Source organism: Varanus komodoensis, unplaced genomic scaffold (assembly GCF_004798865.1).
Source record: "Varanus komodoensis strain SLA01 unplaced genomic scaffold, ASM479886v1 scaffold1, whole genome shotgun sequence".
Taxonomy (NCBI): domain Eukaryota; kingdom Metazoa; phylum Chordata; class Lepidosauria; order Squamata; family Varanidae; genus Varanus; species Varanus komodoensis.
In genome coordinates this window covers 105,072,800-105,089,193 of record NW_025335268.1, presented here as the reverse complement: position 1 = coordinate 105,089,193, position 16,394 = coordinate 105,072,800, and the positions used below count along the sequence as shown (strand labels likewise).

At 42.2% G+C, this 16,394-nt stretch overlaps 1 protein-coding gene across 4 annotated transcripts in view; it reads right to left on the bottom strand.

Annotated features, from left to right (window-relative positions):
• Positions 1-15,574, bottom strand: part of ATRNL1 (attractin like 1) — a 619,481-nt gene extending 603,907 nt beyond the window's left edge. For all 4 annotated transcript variants that reach the window (XR_006415620.1, XM_044439583.1, XM_044439591.1 and 1 more), the window contains exon 1: positions 14,874-15,574. Coding sequence is in view for 3 of the 4 variants with exons in the window: in XM_044439583.1 (XP_044295518.1) it covers positions 14,874-15,178 (305 nt within the window). In the remaining variant the exon portion in view is untranslated. The remainder of the gene's footprint in view (positions 1-14,873) is intronic.
• Positions 15,575-16,394: the final 820 nt, after the last annotated feature.

Here is a 16,394-nt window from a genome sequence, read left to right as displayed (position 1 = left end):
TAGGCATAATAATGGAGGGTGGGCGGAGTGATCATGGTCTGTGTTGGTACCAGTGACATGGGAAAATGTAGTAATGAAGTTCTGGAAGCCAAAGTTAGGTTGCTAGGTAGAAGGCTAAAAATCCAGGACCTCCAAGGGTGCTTTATCCAAAAGGCTACTGCTTCCATGTGCAGGACCAGCTAGACAGGCACGGCTGAGGAGCTTTAGTGCATGGATGAGACAGGGGTGTCACAAAGAGGGTTTCTACTCTTTGAGAGTGTTAATAAATGATCAAGTATATACTTGGAGTTTTGAAGAGCTTCTAATAAAGCCCACAGAAAAGACTCCTGAGCAAACTAAACAGTCATGGAATAAAAGGTGTGTGTGGGGGGGGGCATCCTCTTATGCCTCACTAACAAATTAAAGAACAGAAGAACAAGAGTGGTAATCAACAGCAAATTATCCCACTGAAGATATGTAAACTTTGGAATCCCACAGGGTTCTATATTAGGACCAGTGCTTTTCAACCTATTAATAAATGAATAGGAATTAGGTATAAGTAGTGCAGTGGCGAAGTTTGCTGATGATACTAAACTTTTTAGGATGTTAAACTCCAAAGGGATCTCTGAAAGCTGGAATAATGGGCATCAAAATGACAAAAGCAGTTCAAGGTAAGCAAGCATAGACTGATGCATGTAGGGGCAAAAAGTAGCAACTTCAAGTATATGCTGATGGGATCTGAACTGGCAATGACTGAGCAAGAAAGCGTTCTTGGGGTATAACAGACAGCTCAATGAAAATGTCAGCCCAGTGCTCAGGTACTATGAAGACAAACTCTACAGTTAAGAACAGAATACAAAGCAGAACTCTTCAAACCTCACTTTCCTTATACAAATCTTTGGTGCAACTGCACTTGGAATATTGTGTTCAGTTTTGGTTGCTTCCCCTGAAAAAGGACACTGAATTGGAAAAAAAAAATGATCAGAGGGCTGGAGCCGCTCCCCTATGAGGAGCACCTACAGCAATTTGACCTATACAGCTTATAAAAAAAGAGTGAGTAAGGGGAGGCATGATAGAAGTATTGAATATGATGCATGGTAGAAAGGGGGTCATTTTTCTGCCTCTCCCATAACACTCAAACATGGAGTCATCTCATGAAGCTCATGGGTAGGAAGTTTAGGACAGATAAAGGGGAGTACTTCTTCACACAGCATATAATTAAACTATGGAATTTACTACCACAGGAAGTGGTGATGTCCACTAATCTGGATGGCTTTAAAAAGGGATTGGGCACATTCAGTACCTATTAGCCTCACAAGCTATGTGCTACCTCCTTGACCAGAAGTGGCATGCCTGCAAGCAACAGTTGCTGAGGAGCTAGACAGGTGGAGGTCTTACACTCGCCCTGCTTGAGGGATCCTGTGGGCAAATGATTTGCCACTGTTTGCATGGAGTGCTGGATTAGAAGGACCTTTGGTCTGATCCAGCATGGCTTTTCTTATGTTCTAATAAGAACATAAGATGAGAGCCATTAGAGAGCCCACAGAGTGTACTGCTAACTGGCAGCTTTTATACAAATCTAATAAATAAAACTGAGACTCAATCCAGACTATTAATGAATGGTTTGGCTGCCTTAATTAGTGATAGCCAACCTTTTCTGGAGACGGTTGCACTCCCCATAAAGGATCAGGTTTGCAGATTTGAGCTGCTCCTGCATCCAGCACCGGCATTAAGGGTACAGGTGGACTCAGTGAAAAGGAGGACCTTTTATCAGTGTGGATTAATATACTAATAAGGGTACTGGGATAGCCTAGTTACATTTATCAATTCTCTGCCAACTTCTCAGTTACCAGGGCTGCATATGTGCAGCTGCTTTTGAAAACACTCCAGAAACTTCAGCTCGTCAAAAACAGGGCAGCAAGAATGTTATTGGGAACTGGCCAGCACTCCACTATCTGCACTACCAGTCTGTGCAAGGGTCCAATTCAAAGCCATGGTATTAACATTCAAAGGCCTAAACAGCTTGAGGCAAGGCTACCCTACAGATTGTCCCCTCCATATATAGCAGCCCAGCCCCTGCATTTTATGTTTTTTTAATTGCTTTAAATTGTTGTGAACCAGCCCAAGAGCTGAGTCTAATCGATAAATAAATGATAGGGAGGGCTTCAAAGGTCCAACAGGCTCCTTTCATTTTAGTAATTAAGCACTTTCTACAAAGAGAAAGATAAATAGGCACCACGAAATAGTATTTATTTAAGCCAAGACTAAGGTAAATATTTTCAGTAATCAGCCCTCCAACATGTGACAATACATTGTTCATGAACTGTGATAATGTGCATTAACTGAAGCAGAGGAAATCTCCAAAGTTATAATTAAAGCTATTTAAATTATATTTGTGATTTTGGTCAGTATAGAGGATTGTGTATAGGATCGCAGCCTAAAAAGGAACACAGCATAGGGAAGCAACAAACTTATGCTTCTCTTTACTGCAGCCTTTCTGAACCTGGTACCTCCCAGTTGTTTTGTACCACAACTCCAATCACTCTTGGCCATGCTGACAGGGGCTGATGAGTGTTCATGTCCAAAGCTGTATGTCTTCAACATGAACTATATAGAGGGCCCTAGGTTAGGGAAGGCTGCTCTACTCTGCCTTACAACCTGCACAGAATAAGGTTCTAGGCTGTACTTACGAGATTATCAGGCATTTCTTGTTTAGCTGCAACCTACTACACATCCTCCACCACTAGTTCAGTGGATGAGCTTTAAACTCATGGGAGGTTTACTAGTTTTTATATACTAACATTCCTTGCAGATTACATTTTGCAAGCTCTCTCACCTTATGCATGATGCATATGCATATTGCTAACATACATCATAGGGAGCAACAGATATCCCATTAATTCCCTGCACAAGTAAGAGAGAAATAAAAAATACCTAAAAACTGGTTTGTAAACACTACAATTATGGCTCAGTGTTTGTACTTCTCACAAGAGTTTGTATGAATACCAAATAGATAGGAAAATAGATTGAAAAGGGCATAACACAATATCACAAACTTAAACATTAAACATAAGGTGACAGAGCTTGTAAAAGCCACTAGGAATTTTCTTCTGTGTTCTAGCTATCACATGTACTGTTTCACTGCTCTCAGCTCTCAGTATACCATGGAGCTATATGAATTGTATGAGCTGTATGAACTACAAAAAGGCTCTCACGAGTGATCCAGAGTCATCTCTGTATCTCAGAGATCAAGGATTAAAAAGGAGCACAAGGCAATAAATAACCCAGTACCCGCTGAAAACCATCTGGATCCACTAGCCTGTGGGAGCAGACCATTTTAATCAGCCCTGCACCCCTGCAGAAGAGAAAAGTCACAATTAGTGTAGGTATCAACAGGCTGTGATCCAACCAAAGGGAACAATTCAAAGATTTCCACCTTCAGATCACTATCCCCATGCACAGCTGCAAAACAAAACAAAACAAATCCAGAGTGTGCCCTGCTATATGTGCTGGGCTGACCACATTTTGGAACAGTCCCATGGTTGCCACGTAGTTCATGAGATACTGAGCTCCTGCAGAATAGGTAGCCTCATCATGGATGTTAACACCATCCAGGAGCAATAGCCTGGGTGACCTCAGCATCACAGCTGAGATCACCTCTGTTAGCTAAGGTAGGGGGTCTGTTGAGCAGCATGGTGGGTGTCATTCCAACAAGATTGCTGATCTGCCCTACTGGCCCAACACCAAACATTCCAAAATTGTGGTTAGACAGACAGGAGTGGGGGGATGGGGAGAGTGTGAATGTTGGGAAGGAGAGGGGCGGTTGTTCTTGCCCACATTCTTGGAACATGCCAATCTGGACACTGAGTCAGAGAAAGAAGAAGAGGAGCCAGAGAGGGTCTGGGAATTTGAAGCTTCAGGCTTTGAGATAAGAGAAGTGCAGAAGCATACAGGCCACTCTCTCCAGGGCCTGAAGCAAGCTCTGGGAATAACCAGGGACGTACAACTAGTGGGAAATGTCATGGGAGAGGAGGGCTAGCCAACTAAAGGAATTATGTACAGAGAAAGGGAATGCTTTCTTCCAAAAGGACATTCCCAGAGGGATGGGGGCCAAGACATACTCATAGGAGGGGTCCTGGAAGTAGTTACTAGATTGGATTCAAACAAATCATACTTTTTATGCTCAGAGATTAATTCTGTGGTGACTGAGTTTATTAGATATATTTTGGTGAATAAATAAGTTTTGCAAAGGAATGGTCTGTTGCCTTGAATGTGCAAATGTAGGAAAACCTAGTTCATGACAGAGACACACACAGAGAGAATTCCTATATACTGTGGCAACAGTGCCTCCCTTAGGGTCTTCCCTTATGCTGAACCAACTACTCTGGTGGGCACAGCTGGGAGAGACTAGCTCCTCCCTGTTAGCCCAGCCAGATCCCAGTGATGCATGCCACATCAGCAGCTTCATCCAGTATTGAGTCACGGATGAAGGAAGTCTTGTTCTGGACTAATCCGGCATTCAAAATAAGTATCCAGAGACCTGAGAGAAGGCTGACAGGACAACCACCAGACATGCAGATGAAAGGAGGACAGCACAGCACAGCCCTTAACTGTCTGGGCCACATTCCCCTTCTTTGGAAAGTCCTTCATTCATTGCCATATCTCCCTCTACCTACCATTACACTAATTGGAAACCCACAGATTCCCCCATTTGGCCCCAAGTCCTCCCTCTGAGGTACATGTTCAAGCCCTCAGAAGTAAAGAAATAAGACTCCCCCATCAAGATTCCTGCACAACCCAAAGGCAACAGGAGGTGGTCCTTGTCCTTGCACCCTCTAACCAAAGCAGCTCTCCCCAAAGCGACAACCCCCTTTGGGGTTGCCCTTCCCAGTTGTTGCCTGGGCACTGTCACCCCACATTGGAGGGCTCCAAACAATAGCCTTTCACTGCCAGTCAGTTCCAGATGGCAACCAGTCCAGAGAGGTCTGTCTGTCTTTCACTCCTCTGCTGCTAAAGATCTACGCAGCAGAAGCAGCAGAAGCCAACAGCCATCCAGGACAGGGCCCCAGGATGGAGATGAGGCTCATCTGCTGGTGCATTTCCTGGTTGTTCTAGGGATTGTTCAACACTCAATGGATTCTTCCATCATATGAACTTGACAGATGATCCTATCATGGGTTGAGGGGATTTGGTGCTTATCTTATGGAGTTGCAGTTCCTCCACCAACACTCAAGCAACACTTTGGAGTGACTGTCAATCCAAGATAATTTGCAAAGCAATTGTGCTGTTACAAAACAAAATGAAACAAAACAACAAACCAAACCAAACCTGATCTTTCACAGGTGTGCAAGTATACACAACTGCCTGATATGTATAGTCCTATCTTGTCAACAGCCTTGCCAATTTCAGTTTCCAAAGGAAAATAGAGTAGACAACAAATTGACAGGGCAACAAATGAGTTGTTAATAGTTGCCAGGTGTCAACTGCCTAGCTGTTAATTCAAAAGTAAAAGGGGAAAAGCTGTGAAAATAGGTGCACAAAAGCAGGTGGCAACACCCATCCTCACCAATGTAATCTGCTGGCTTTTAAATTCTTACTGCCCTCTAGCATTTCAGAACTTCTAAGTTTTCAACTACTTCAGAAACAGGAGATATTAACTCTCCTTTCGATGCACTTGGTTACTGTGGGTCCCTGACAATTCTTAAAAGATTGCAAGGCGGCAACTGAATAGGGGCCAGCTCTGTTTGCTCCATTCCATTCTGCACCTCTAAGTTATATTCTTAAAAAATGAACCGTCAGTAATATTTGTACATCTTTTCAGCCTAAGAAATACATATAAATGTATAGCTACAAATTAAATGAAGAAAAATTTGCACCAATTTAAACAAAGAACAGTGAATTACAGGAGATGCAACAGAAAAAGTCTGAACAAGACAGATTTAGCACAGGGATTGGCAGAATTCATTGCATAACTGAAATAAGCAGTTTTACTGTCTAAACATTTTAAAAAGTTTACCCTAAAAGCATTAAACAGCATTAATCAGCTAAACTATACATAAAATACTTTAAACAAACACTGATTGAAGTGCAACATTTATGTTCTCACTGAGAAGCCTACTTGGAATTCCTCCTGATTTTTTAAAACTGTTTTCCTTCTATGTTTTTAGCTTTTCATGCTTCTGAACTTTTAAGTACAGCTTTACTCTCCAGTCCCACGTATAAAAGTAAATACTCAATGGTTCAATTCAGACTGACCTTGCTCACCCTCATCGTAGCAACAGACTATGTAAACAAACTAGGTAAACAAGGATCCTTAAGTTACAATAACTTGGTAATTTACTGTGCAATATTCATTTGGCAAACTCTCTAGGAAGGTCCAAGCAACTGATCTGCACAATAAGGCATATGCCACATTAATCTATTTCGGTATAACCTAACAGTTTGCTTGGCACTATAGCACTCAAATATCACTTCGGTTCTTTCTATAACATCTTAAGGCCAATCAGTAAATACTAAGACATCTAGTTCTATTTTATATATATATATATCTCTCTCACCAAACTAACTCAAATTTTGGATTGCTTCCTGAATGAAATTTTGAATATTGTACAGAAAGACTATGCCATGGAAAAATGTTCTTTCATATAGTAAGATTCTGAAATTCTGAATATTGTACAGAAAGACTATGCCATGGAAAAATATTCTTTCATATAGTAAGATTCTGAAATTTTGAATATTGTACAGAAAGACTATGCCATGGATAAATGTTCTTTCATATAGTAAGATTCTAAGAAATTTTCCGGAAAATGGGAACTCAGGCTAACAACTTCTGTTCAGTGCACATACCCTGTACAGTGAAAGTCCAGAGAGACATCAATAGGATGTTTCTGAGGAAGACTGTTAATCTGCATAAAAGTTCACTTTGCAGGCCCATGTAACACCCACACACTTACAAGTGGTTCTGTTCAGTGATTCAGGTGGATTTGTTGATGGCAGTACCATTGATGTGATCCCTCTCTCCCTGTCACACATTTCCACATGGATAAACATGTGAACAGTGCTAGTTATAATGGCCTTAGCAAATTGCAGGAGTTAAAAGCCCATGAGGTCTAAAGTGGTCCAACATCTCTCCCTGCTCCTTCCCCAGTGATTTTTCCTTCATCCTATAATCAACCCTCTACCCAATTCTACCCACCTACATACAATTTCTTATGCTTACAAACTTACAATAGACCTCCATCAGTGATGTGGAGAGGTAATCTTTCCACAGCGCTGTATTTTTCCACAGGAAGTTTTACATACCACGTGTGCATTCGTAACAAGGAATGGATATCAATTGAAAATACGATATTAGGCAAGCTTGATAGTTTCAGAATTGCAGACAGATGCCTGTCAGCATATTGTACATGGCTCTTTGGGTTGCTAAAACTGTTGCTGTTAACATACCAGAAGTTTTCAATAAATTTGGTATTCTTCTTAAATTCCAGCAGTGCAAGTGCAGCACATGCTACTGCCTTATATTTTTCACAAATACAATTCTAAAACATCCAGGTATGTTCTAAATATTTTTCAATGTTCCCCTCAAATATTTCAGAGCAATTATTTGTGATATATTAAGACCAAAATGGTTATACAAGCTTTGTTGATTACTAAATTCAAGTGAAATAAACTTGCTAAATTAGATTATTCTAGGCCAAGGCATCAGAAAAGTTTCAGACTGAAGCCAAAAACATTCCAATGCAACCTTTTAAATTTATTTTTCAAATGTAAAAACCACATCAATAGTCCTAAATAGTGCCTGGAAAATAGAATTGTCTTTGCCAGGTACCAAAATGATTACAATGAATCATTTCATTTCATGGGGAGCCTATTGCAGAGCTAGGGCACAACCACTGAAAAGAGCCCTCTTCTATGCACCATCCTCTTCACCTCTTTGGGGCTGGCTCTTTAAGAAGGAACTCTAAACTAGATATTAGTGGATGGCTAGATACTTATAAGAGTAGGCAGGTATCCTGATCCCAAGCCATCTAGGGCTTTATATTTCAATACAAGCACTTTAAATTGGGCGTGGATCTCAACTGGCTCAATGAAGATGATATAAAATTGGTGTAATATTATCTAGCTGACTAGCTCTTGTCAGTAGCTGCACAGCACCATTTTGAACCAACTGAAGTTCCAGACCATCTTCAAAGGCAGCCCCACATAGAATGTGTCACAATAGTCCTATTGAGAAGTTACCAGGGCACAGATAACTGTGGCTAGGCTCTATCTGTCCAGGTAGAGCCACAGTTGGTAAATCAGCTGTAGCTGAAGACAGACACAGCTGGCCACTGAGTCAACCTGAGACTCAAGTGATAATTTTGGGTTCAGGAGCACACCCAGGCTATGGACCCTGTCCTTTAAGAGGAGCGTGATCCCATCCAGGACAGGTTGAAGGTCCCCAATCAGTCAGGCAGTCCACCCACCAACAGCACCTTCAACTTATCTCAGTTGAGTCTCAACTTATTGATTCTCAACCAGTCCATTACTGAGCTCAGGCAGTGGTTCAGAATGGAAACCACCTCACCTGGGTTTGATGAAAATGAGAGATAAAGGTGACATTAACCTCTCCACTTCAAGATCACCACTTTCCTGATCTGCTGAGAAAACCAGGTCAAGGCTGTGCCTCTTTACATGTGTAGAGCTGATGACATATTGAGACAGCCCCATGGTTGTCATGGCAGCCATGAAGTCCAGAGCTGCCCCAGATAAGATCCCTCAGAACCAACATTCTATGAGTCCTCAGTGCCAGGTCCTCAGCTACCTCCATCAGCTTAGGCAGGGAAACTGCTGGCAGCAGGTGGGCAGCATGCTAGCAGAACTTGCCACAGCTTACCTAGCAACATTTCCATTTCCATTTTTGGGGGAAACCGCATATCACTAACCTTAATTAGGAAACCTATTTCTATATTCACTTCAATCACTGTCATCCCTTCAAAGATGGAAGAGTGAAGAATAATGGTCAAGTAAACACATATTTGGGTAGTTAAGTCTTTTTGCATGATGGAAAAGGCCCTGTCCATGTACCATACAGCCACTTCATGTAGATGTCCAGTTTAGACATTTTTTTACCTTGAAAGGGAAGAGGAAATAGCTAAAATTTAATTATCCACATGGAATGCTCATATCCCATATAAATTATCTGTGCAGTGGAGGAAGTAATGGTAATGCATCCATTCCTTCCATTATGCAAAGATTTCCACTGACCTAATAAATGTCTAAATGAAGCCAAAGAAATAGGATGTTGGGGATTTATATGTTCCTTTTAAAAAGTAAATCAGTCAATGTTTCAATGTGAATATAAACACATGGAAGTGCAAGTGTATAGATAGCTTCCGACAACTTGCTCTATATTTTAAAGAAATAAAGTTAGTCAACCTCACAGAGTGGGTTTGGAAAATTAATAAGGCCATAACAGTGAATGAGGTATCAACACCCCAGTAATGCAATGGTGCTATATTTTTTCTAAAATAATCTAGTTTTGTGTTAATTTCGTTTAACTTCCATTATACCTATCTCTACCACTTTCAGAGGGTATGTTAAAAGGTGGTAACTGCACCAGGGCTGCAGTCCCACATCTTTCCTTTGGAGCACCAAACCTTGGGAAGGCCACCTGCTCCACCACCCTCGTGTCCAGGGACTCCTGTCAAATAAAGATACAATCACCCTGATAATCTCTGTTGCATTTTATCCCCCTGGATTAGCTGTGCTTTTTGCCCAAATGTGCTTCATTTCCTGCCCCCATCACCCTTGAACCTTACCATTTGAGGGTTTTGCTCCCCACTCGCCCCTCCAAAAAACCTAATACCTGCCTCTCCCATGTCTCCCTTTCTAGAGAGCTTTGACTGTTGGGCAGCATAGGAAGAGAAGAGAAGAGAAGAGAAGAGAAGAGAAGAGAAGAGAAGAGAAGAGAAGAATTTCCTTCTTACAAATAGGGTGACCTTGGGAGACAGATCCTTTAAGGAAGCTTCCATACAAAGACTTCAAAGCACATGTAAATTAACACATGCAAATTTTAACATTTTTCACCCCAGATCTTTTTGGTACCTAGCTTTGGTACCAGTTGATGCATTTGATAAGAAGGCTGTTACCAGTGAAATACTATATAGTTTTAGTAACACTTGCAGCTTTTGAATGTTAAGTAACATTTTAATTACATAAAGCTGTTACTCTCTTGGAATTCTATACACCATTTGTTTTCATGCTGCCACTACGGATATTCTTCAAGGATTTAAAATCTGAAATAACTCATCTCCCAAAATTCTTACATCTTCATCATTACTTGGATGTCCTGATAATAGAAAAGGGAAGGACAGTCACGTGGTCCATTGGGCAGAGTGCCCAAAGAAACAAATAGGGAAAGAACAACAAAAATGTTGCCTGGCACCAGATTTCAATATAATGAACACAGAGCATCTTGTACTGAACTGACAGGAAAGGGATGTATTCATATTCCATGTCTAAGGCCAAGATTCACTGGGAAGGGTAAAGCAGAAGACTCCATCCTAACCATTACTCACACTGTCAGGTAACTTCTTGTTTCACACAGGGGGAACCGCTGATATAAACAACAATTTTAGGGAAATAAAGTATTACTCAATATCAGGTCAGCATTAATTAACAAAAGCAAAAAAGACACATGCATTCTCTCTCTCTCTCTCTCTCTCTTTCTCTCTCTCTCCCTCTCTCTCTCTCTCTCTCACACACACACACACACGGAGGGAGGGAGGGAGGGAATGGCAACAGTGGTCCATGCTCTGATAAATTTCCAACAGATTAATGCCATGTTGTACATAGAGGAAGAATGCCCAGAAGCTGCAGCCGATACAGAATGCTGCTGTCCATTTGTTGACTTGGGCAGGGAAAGGTGAGCATATGACACCTTTCTGCACTGGCTGCCAACAAGCTACCAGGTCTAATCCAAGATGGTAATCCTAGTGTACAAAACCTTAAATCACAGAGGACCCAGGTACCTGAATGACAACCATCCCCAATACCAAGCAGTCTGGGATTTAATATTGGTGCTCACTCACCTGCTCTTACTTGTGTATGCTCTCTCCTTCCATACATGTTACATGAATAGCATGTATGGAGTCCCTTACAGTACCTTTGATGGTAAACAAATTCAAGGTCCCTTCCAATGCACAACTCTTAATTCTAAAATTTCAGAAAGCAGAGGACTCAGTGCAGCTGTCTGGTGACAACACATCTCAAATACAATAGACAGCTCACAGCCAATAGCATTCTACTGGTGTGCTTTAGTGGAAGCTGGGATTGACCAAGAAGGCATAGGTGATGGGTCGAAATGACCCGTCTTTCCATCCCTCTCCCCATTAAACTATTATGGATGGAAGTCTCTGGCAACCACTATGCCTGGAACTGGAATTCTAAGGAAGTGCTGGAAGCCACTGAAACTTGTCACTGTTCAGATGTGGAGCACATGTGTACAGCATATGTGTTATATAGACTTTAAATCTATGTCTTCAGAGCCTTTTCCTTTTCTTACTCCAGTTTGTGTTGTACACTATCTATTCAAGTTCATTCTGGAAAAGTCCTCTTTGTATGATATTTTAGGATAAAAGAGTGGTTGGAAGCATAATTTTAATAAAGGTGTACTGATTTATACAAAGGAACCAGTTGAAAAGCTCCCATTGCCTTGATCCCAAATGGTCTTAATGTTTTCCTAACTCCATCTGAGAACAACATTTAACAAATTACATAGCTTACCATTTTAACAAATTCCCTATAGAAGAAATGCTAGGTTACCATGGAATCAATCAGTTAACTCTGACACTTATTTATCAAGATTGATAATTCTTTCCTGATGTCTGTCTACTATGATACTTTTCAGCTAAGCAAATTAATTATATATATATATATATATATATATATATATATACACATATATAATTCTTATAAATTAAAACCATCAAATCCTCTAGACTGATACTTTCCTAGTGTCTGTGCCAGGGATGTTGTTAATACCAATCATTCATTCCACAACAGGCAAAAACTATAATCCTATGCATGTTTAGACAGAAAATAGTCTGGCAACTACATGCTAATTATCCAGATCTTCTCTTAGAGAGTAATAGAAGGTGGGGAAAAACAAGTGTTATTTCACTAAATCATTTCAAAGATAAGAAATCTAAACCTTCATGTGTCAATTTAAAAGATTTTAGACATGTTGTACTAGGCATAATTTTAAGTATCTATAGTATACTTCCAAATAATCTTTTCATGGTCTTTAGAGCTTGTTTTGAAAAGAGACATGAATACAATACAAATGTGCAAAAACCAAGCCCATATTTTCAACAAAAGTACATTAAGTCATGTGGACGATTTGTGTAACATCTGAAACACAATTTAAACCAACTTTCAATGTTGAACTTTCCCCCTGATTATTTAAGTCAATTCACCCTGCCAGACACTCTCAGTTAAAATTAAGTGGCATTTAAGGACTTTGGCTTAAAGGAGTTCTGGATCAGGCTGCCAGTCATATGATTTACACACACATGCTGTATACAAAAAATATTTATGTTGTGTTCATAAAGTCTTACTGCATTTAAATTAGTCCAGAGATACTGCTGATATCCTAAAACATCTGCCACATTAGTTCTCAGTAACAAAAGCATTAGTTGCTAACACGATCATACATGAGCTTGCCAGTGCTATAATTCTAGCCAAGGTCTGCATTTTTCCACTGTGTGCTTAAGATGTGCTGTTTCCATTGCAACTGTTCAATAAAATCATAAATCCTTGAATTAAATCAACTGCTTGGGACTCATTCAATTATTTTCTATTAAACTAACCCTCTTGATAATAAGATACAAAACTGATGATCAAGTCTTAGATTCCTTCATCAAGGCATTAGGCTTACTCTGGTGTACTTCAAATACAGAGAGAGATGGGTTCAGAAATATTATTCAAATGAACAAAATGCTATAATAAATAACAATTAGAAAACTTCCAGTAAACATTGTGCCTCATCTGAACAATCTTACAGAAATACTGTAAGATTGTAAAAACCGAAAATAGTAAAATTTGTAAAAAAATATATATTCAAATTTAAAATGATAATGGTATTAGTGACACTTTAAAAAAGATATAGGGACCATTTAAACACTGAGATAAAGCAACTTTACCATAAGACTTAACATTCCTTTTGAAAATACATTGTTGCTATTTTGCTAGTGGAAAATTGTATCTGTAAGATGCAATATAATCATCCTAAAGCTTGGCTGGGTGGAAAGATACTAACATTTGTTCTGAAAGTAAACTTAACTTAATATTCCCTCTGCCAGTTTCACTTGACCCATGCAAATGTTGTCTGTGGCAAATATTAAATCCTTTAATACTAAATAATCAAGAAAATCCATTTAAGAGAAATGTAGTAACACTCTAGTGTCATCACTGAAGATATTGATTATTGTAGTCATTAACTACAGGCTATGATATACACTGTCATCTGAAGATTATATGTACTGTAACAAGAAATTACTGAAGTGATACCAAGGTAGAGAATAGGATGCAGCTGACACTCAGGTAAAGTCACCACCTTCAAGGAATATTGTTACAATCTATAAGCAGATCTTTCCATCAGTACACAGTTATGAGAATTCATTTAGTGCATTGATATAAAATAAGCAAAAAAAAAACCCTTAATTGCTTAAGTTACCACTTTCATTCCTATTAGAGTTGTTCAACAAGATTTTGGTTTTCTGCAGGGAAAAAATATTTTATTTCTTTCTCAGGAAAACATGTAGTTCACCATTTGTAGAGACAGGGATCAATAAAAACTGGCATTGTACAGAAATTCTTCTCTAAAATATGGCTTCTATTTAATTCTCTTATCAAACACTCAAATGCAGCATTTAATGTCTGGGGTCCATTCCCCCACCCCCAGCAAGTGCCCAAAATACACAGGGCTGCTATCACATTAATACCTAGCTGTTATACTTCAGTTTGCAAATGCAGATATTATTTTTCCTTTTACAAGTTACTAAACAATAACACATGGAGGAAGTTACCTTGCATAAAATCACACTTCAGATCACTACTAGAACTGGGAGCAAATCCCTGTGTTTCTACCCAATTCTTTAACTCTATCTATTAAGCCATACAGGTTTCTTTATAAGCATGATGCTATACCATACAGCTATTAATCTAAGGGTACAACTGATATGCACCCACTCTCAACCCAGATTCTGTCCTCAATCCTCTTTTGCTGCTATCTATGACTCACCCATTCAGTTTTAAGAGACAGATTTCCCAAATTACTGGTTGAGATTTCTATATCCATTTATTTGAGATGTTAACAGACTACACTTAGCTAAACTGTGACAATGCATTTATAGGTTATAGGCAGGTATTCTATAAACTCCCTCAACTTTGTGCTCCCCAAATGTGCTTGATGACAACACAAACTGCACGACCAGTCACAGATTGCGGGAACCCTCGTTCAGCCTATGTGGATGACACCACGTTGGAAAAGGGTAGAGCGTGCACTCTGTCAGACTACTTGGATGAATAGGCTGTGTGATTGACACAAAATAAAATTAAATCTATTTCTTCAGAGGAAAGCCCTTCAAAATAATTGAAGTGGTTTTTGTTCAGAGAAACAATAGCAGGAATATAAACCTGTCACTGCTGTGATCAACCTACAAGGAACCACAGCAACCTGCTCCTGGCTGATTCCTCCTGCTCTTCTCATTAAAGTCAAGCATACCGTGATCTATGGATTCTGGGCAGACAGCTTCATTTTTTACGAGGCTTCAACTTCTCAATACTTGGGCTACAAAGCCAGGAGGAGGGGGGGGAGGGGGGAGGCAGCATCAGAAGCCAGGGAGACTTACTTGAACCTGCCTTGGCAGTGCTGGCACTGATCTCCTACCCAGCCTTGGTCACAGAGGCAGGTGGAATTGACACATCGACCCGAGAAGCAGGAGGTCCTTTCGCAGGGCTTAGACTGGGAGACTTGAGCATACAGCACCAGGTACAGTAATCCATAGAAGAGCAGCCAGTTATTCATATCCAAGGTGGTCGAGGGACAGCAGGGGGGCCCCGAAGCGGGTCTCCAGGCGCCGAGGAACGTGGGAGAGCCTCCCATCCTGCGCAGGACTTTCCCCAGAGGATCCAGCATCTTCGCCACGGAGCTCATCCGCAGCCGGATCTCCGGAGAGCCGGGCCAGGAGAGATTAACCCAGTTCCTCCAGCAGATCTAGCGAGGATGGAAGCAATCCCCGCCACTCGGCACACATCACCCAGGTCAGGGGGGAACGCGAGTTTGGCCGGGATGACGAAGAAACAGATCTCGCTCTCCCTCCCAGAAACACGCGCAGACGGGAGCTGGAAAGAAGGAGTTAAGGCTGGAGGGGAGGGGGGGCAGAGCAGGGCAAGCCCCCTCCCCGGAGCCTGTTCCCAAGCTCCTCAGAACACCTCCTGTGTATCCCTCAGGTGAAACGCCAGGGGCAGCCTGCCCGCCTCCTCTTCCTCTTCGTCCTCAGGGCTCATCGCCCCCGTCTCCCATGAACGGCGGGGCTCTCTCCTGACCTTGCCGCTCCCCCCCCCGCGATAATGCACCCCACCGTTCCTCGGCCCCCACCCCACGGTACCTCCCCCTCCTTTCCCCCTTCGCGTTTTTGTTCGGCTCGTCCTCTTTAGGCAGCCACAGCGGGGCAAGGACGACCGCCGAGGTGATGTTCTTCCTAGCAGGCGAGCTCCCAGGCGCTTCCGAGGCTCCTCAGCGCCTGCCCAGCATCCCAAACCCGGGGCTGCGCTGGAGAGAGCCCTCCTCTCGCGCCTTCCGTCCACCAAACTGAGGATCCGCGGCGGGGGAGGAGAGGGGAGCAGGGCAGAGTTAAAAGCCCCCCTCTGTCCCAGCTGACAGTTTGAAAGCAGCCATTTTTAAAAGGCTAATTGTAATCTGCTTTCAGAGGCAGGCGGCTGGCTGGGGCCGAAGCCCTCCCCTTCCTTCTGCGCCCTCCCGCTCCGCCGGGTCTATTTCGATCCGCCGCGCTCCCTCCCCCCTTTCCCGGCCAGGCAGGCCCCGCCTCAGCCAGCGTGAGGGCGCCGGCGCCTCCCCTCTCTCGGAAGAGATTCCCCACAGCCAGAAGGCGCAGGCGGCTCGGTCGCCACTTCAGGATACGCGTTGCTGGAGCAACTGCGCTGAGGAGGATGCGGGCGCAGACTAAGGCCCCGCCGCCTCTGGCCACCGCTGGAAGGGACCGGCGGCGCGCAGGGTAGGCGCGCGGCTCCCCTCCCGCCGACCCCCGGAAAGTTCTTGTCCCGGCCGCCCCCGAGCGACTCCTTCGGCACGGGCGGCCTCGAGTTCAACAGGAATGCCTCCTTTCCGCCTTTTGAAAGCAAGAAGAAAG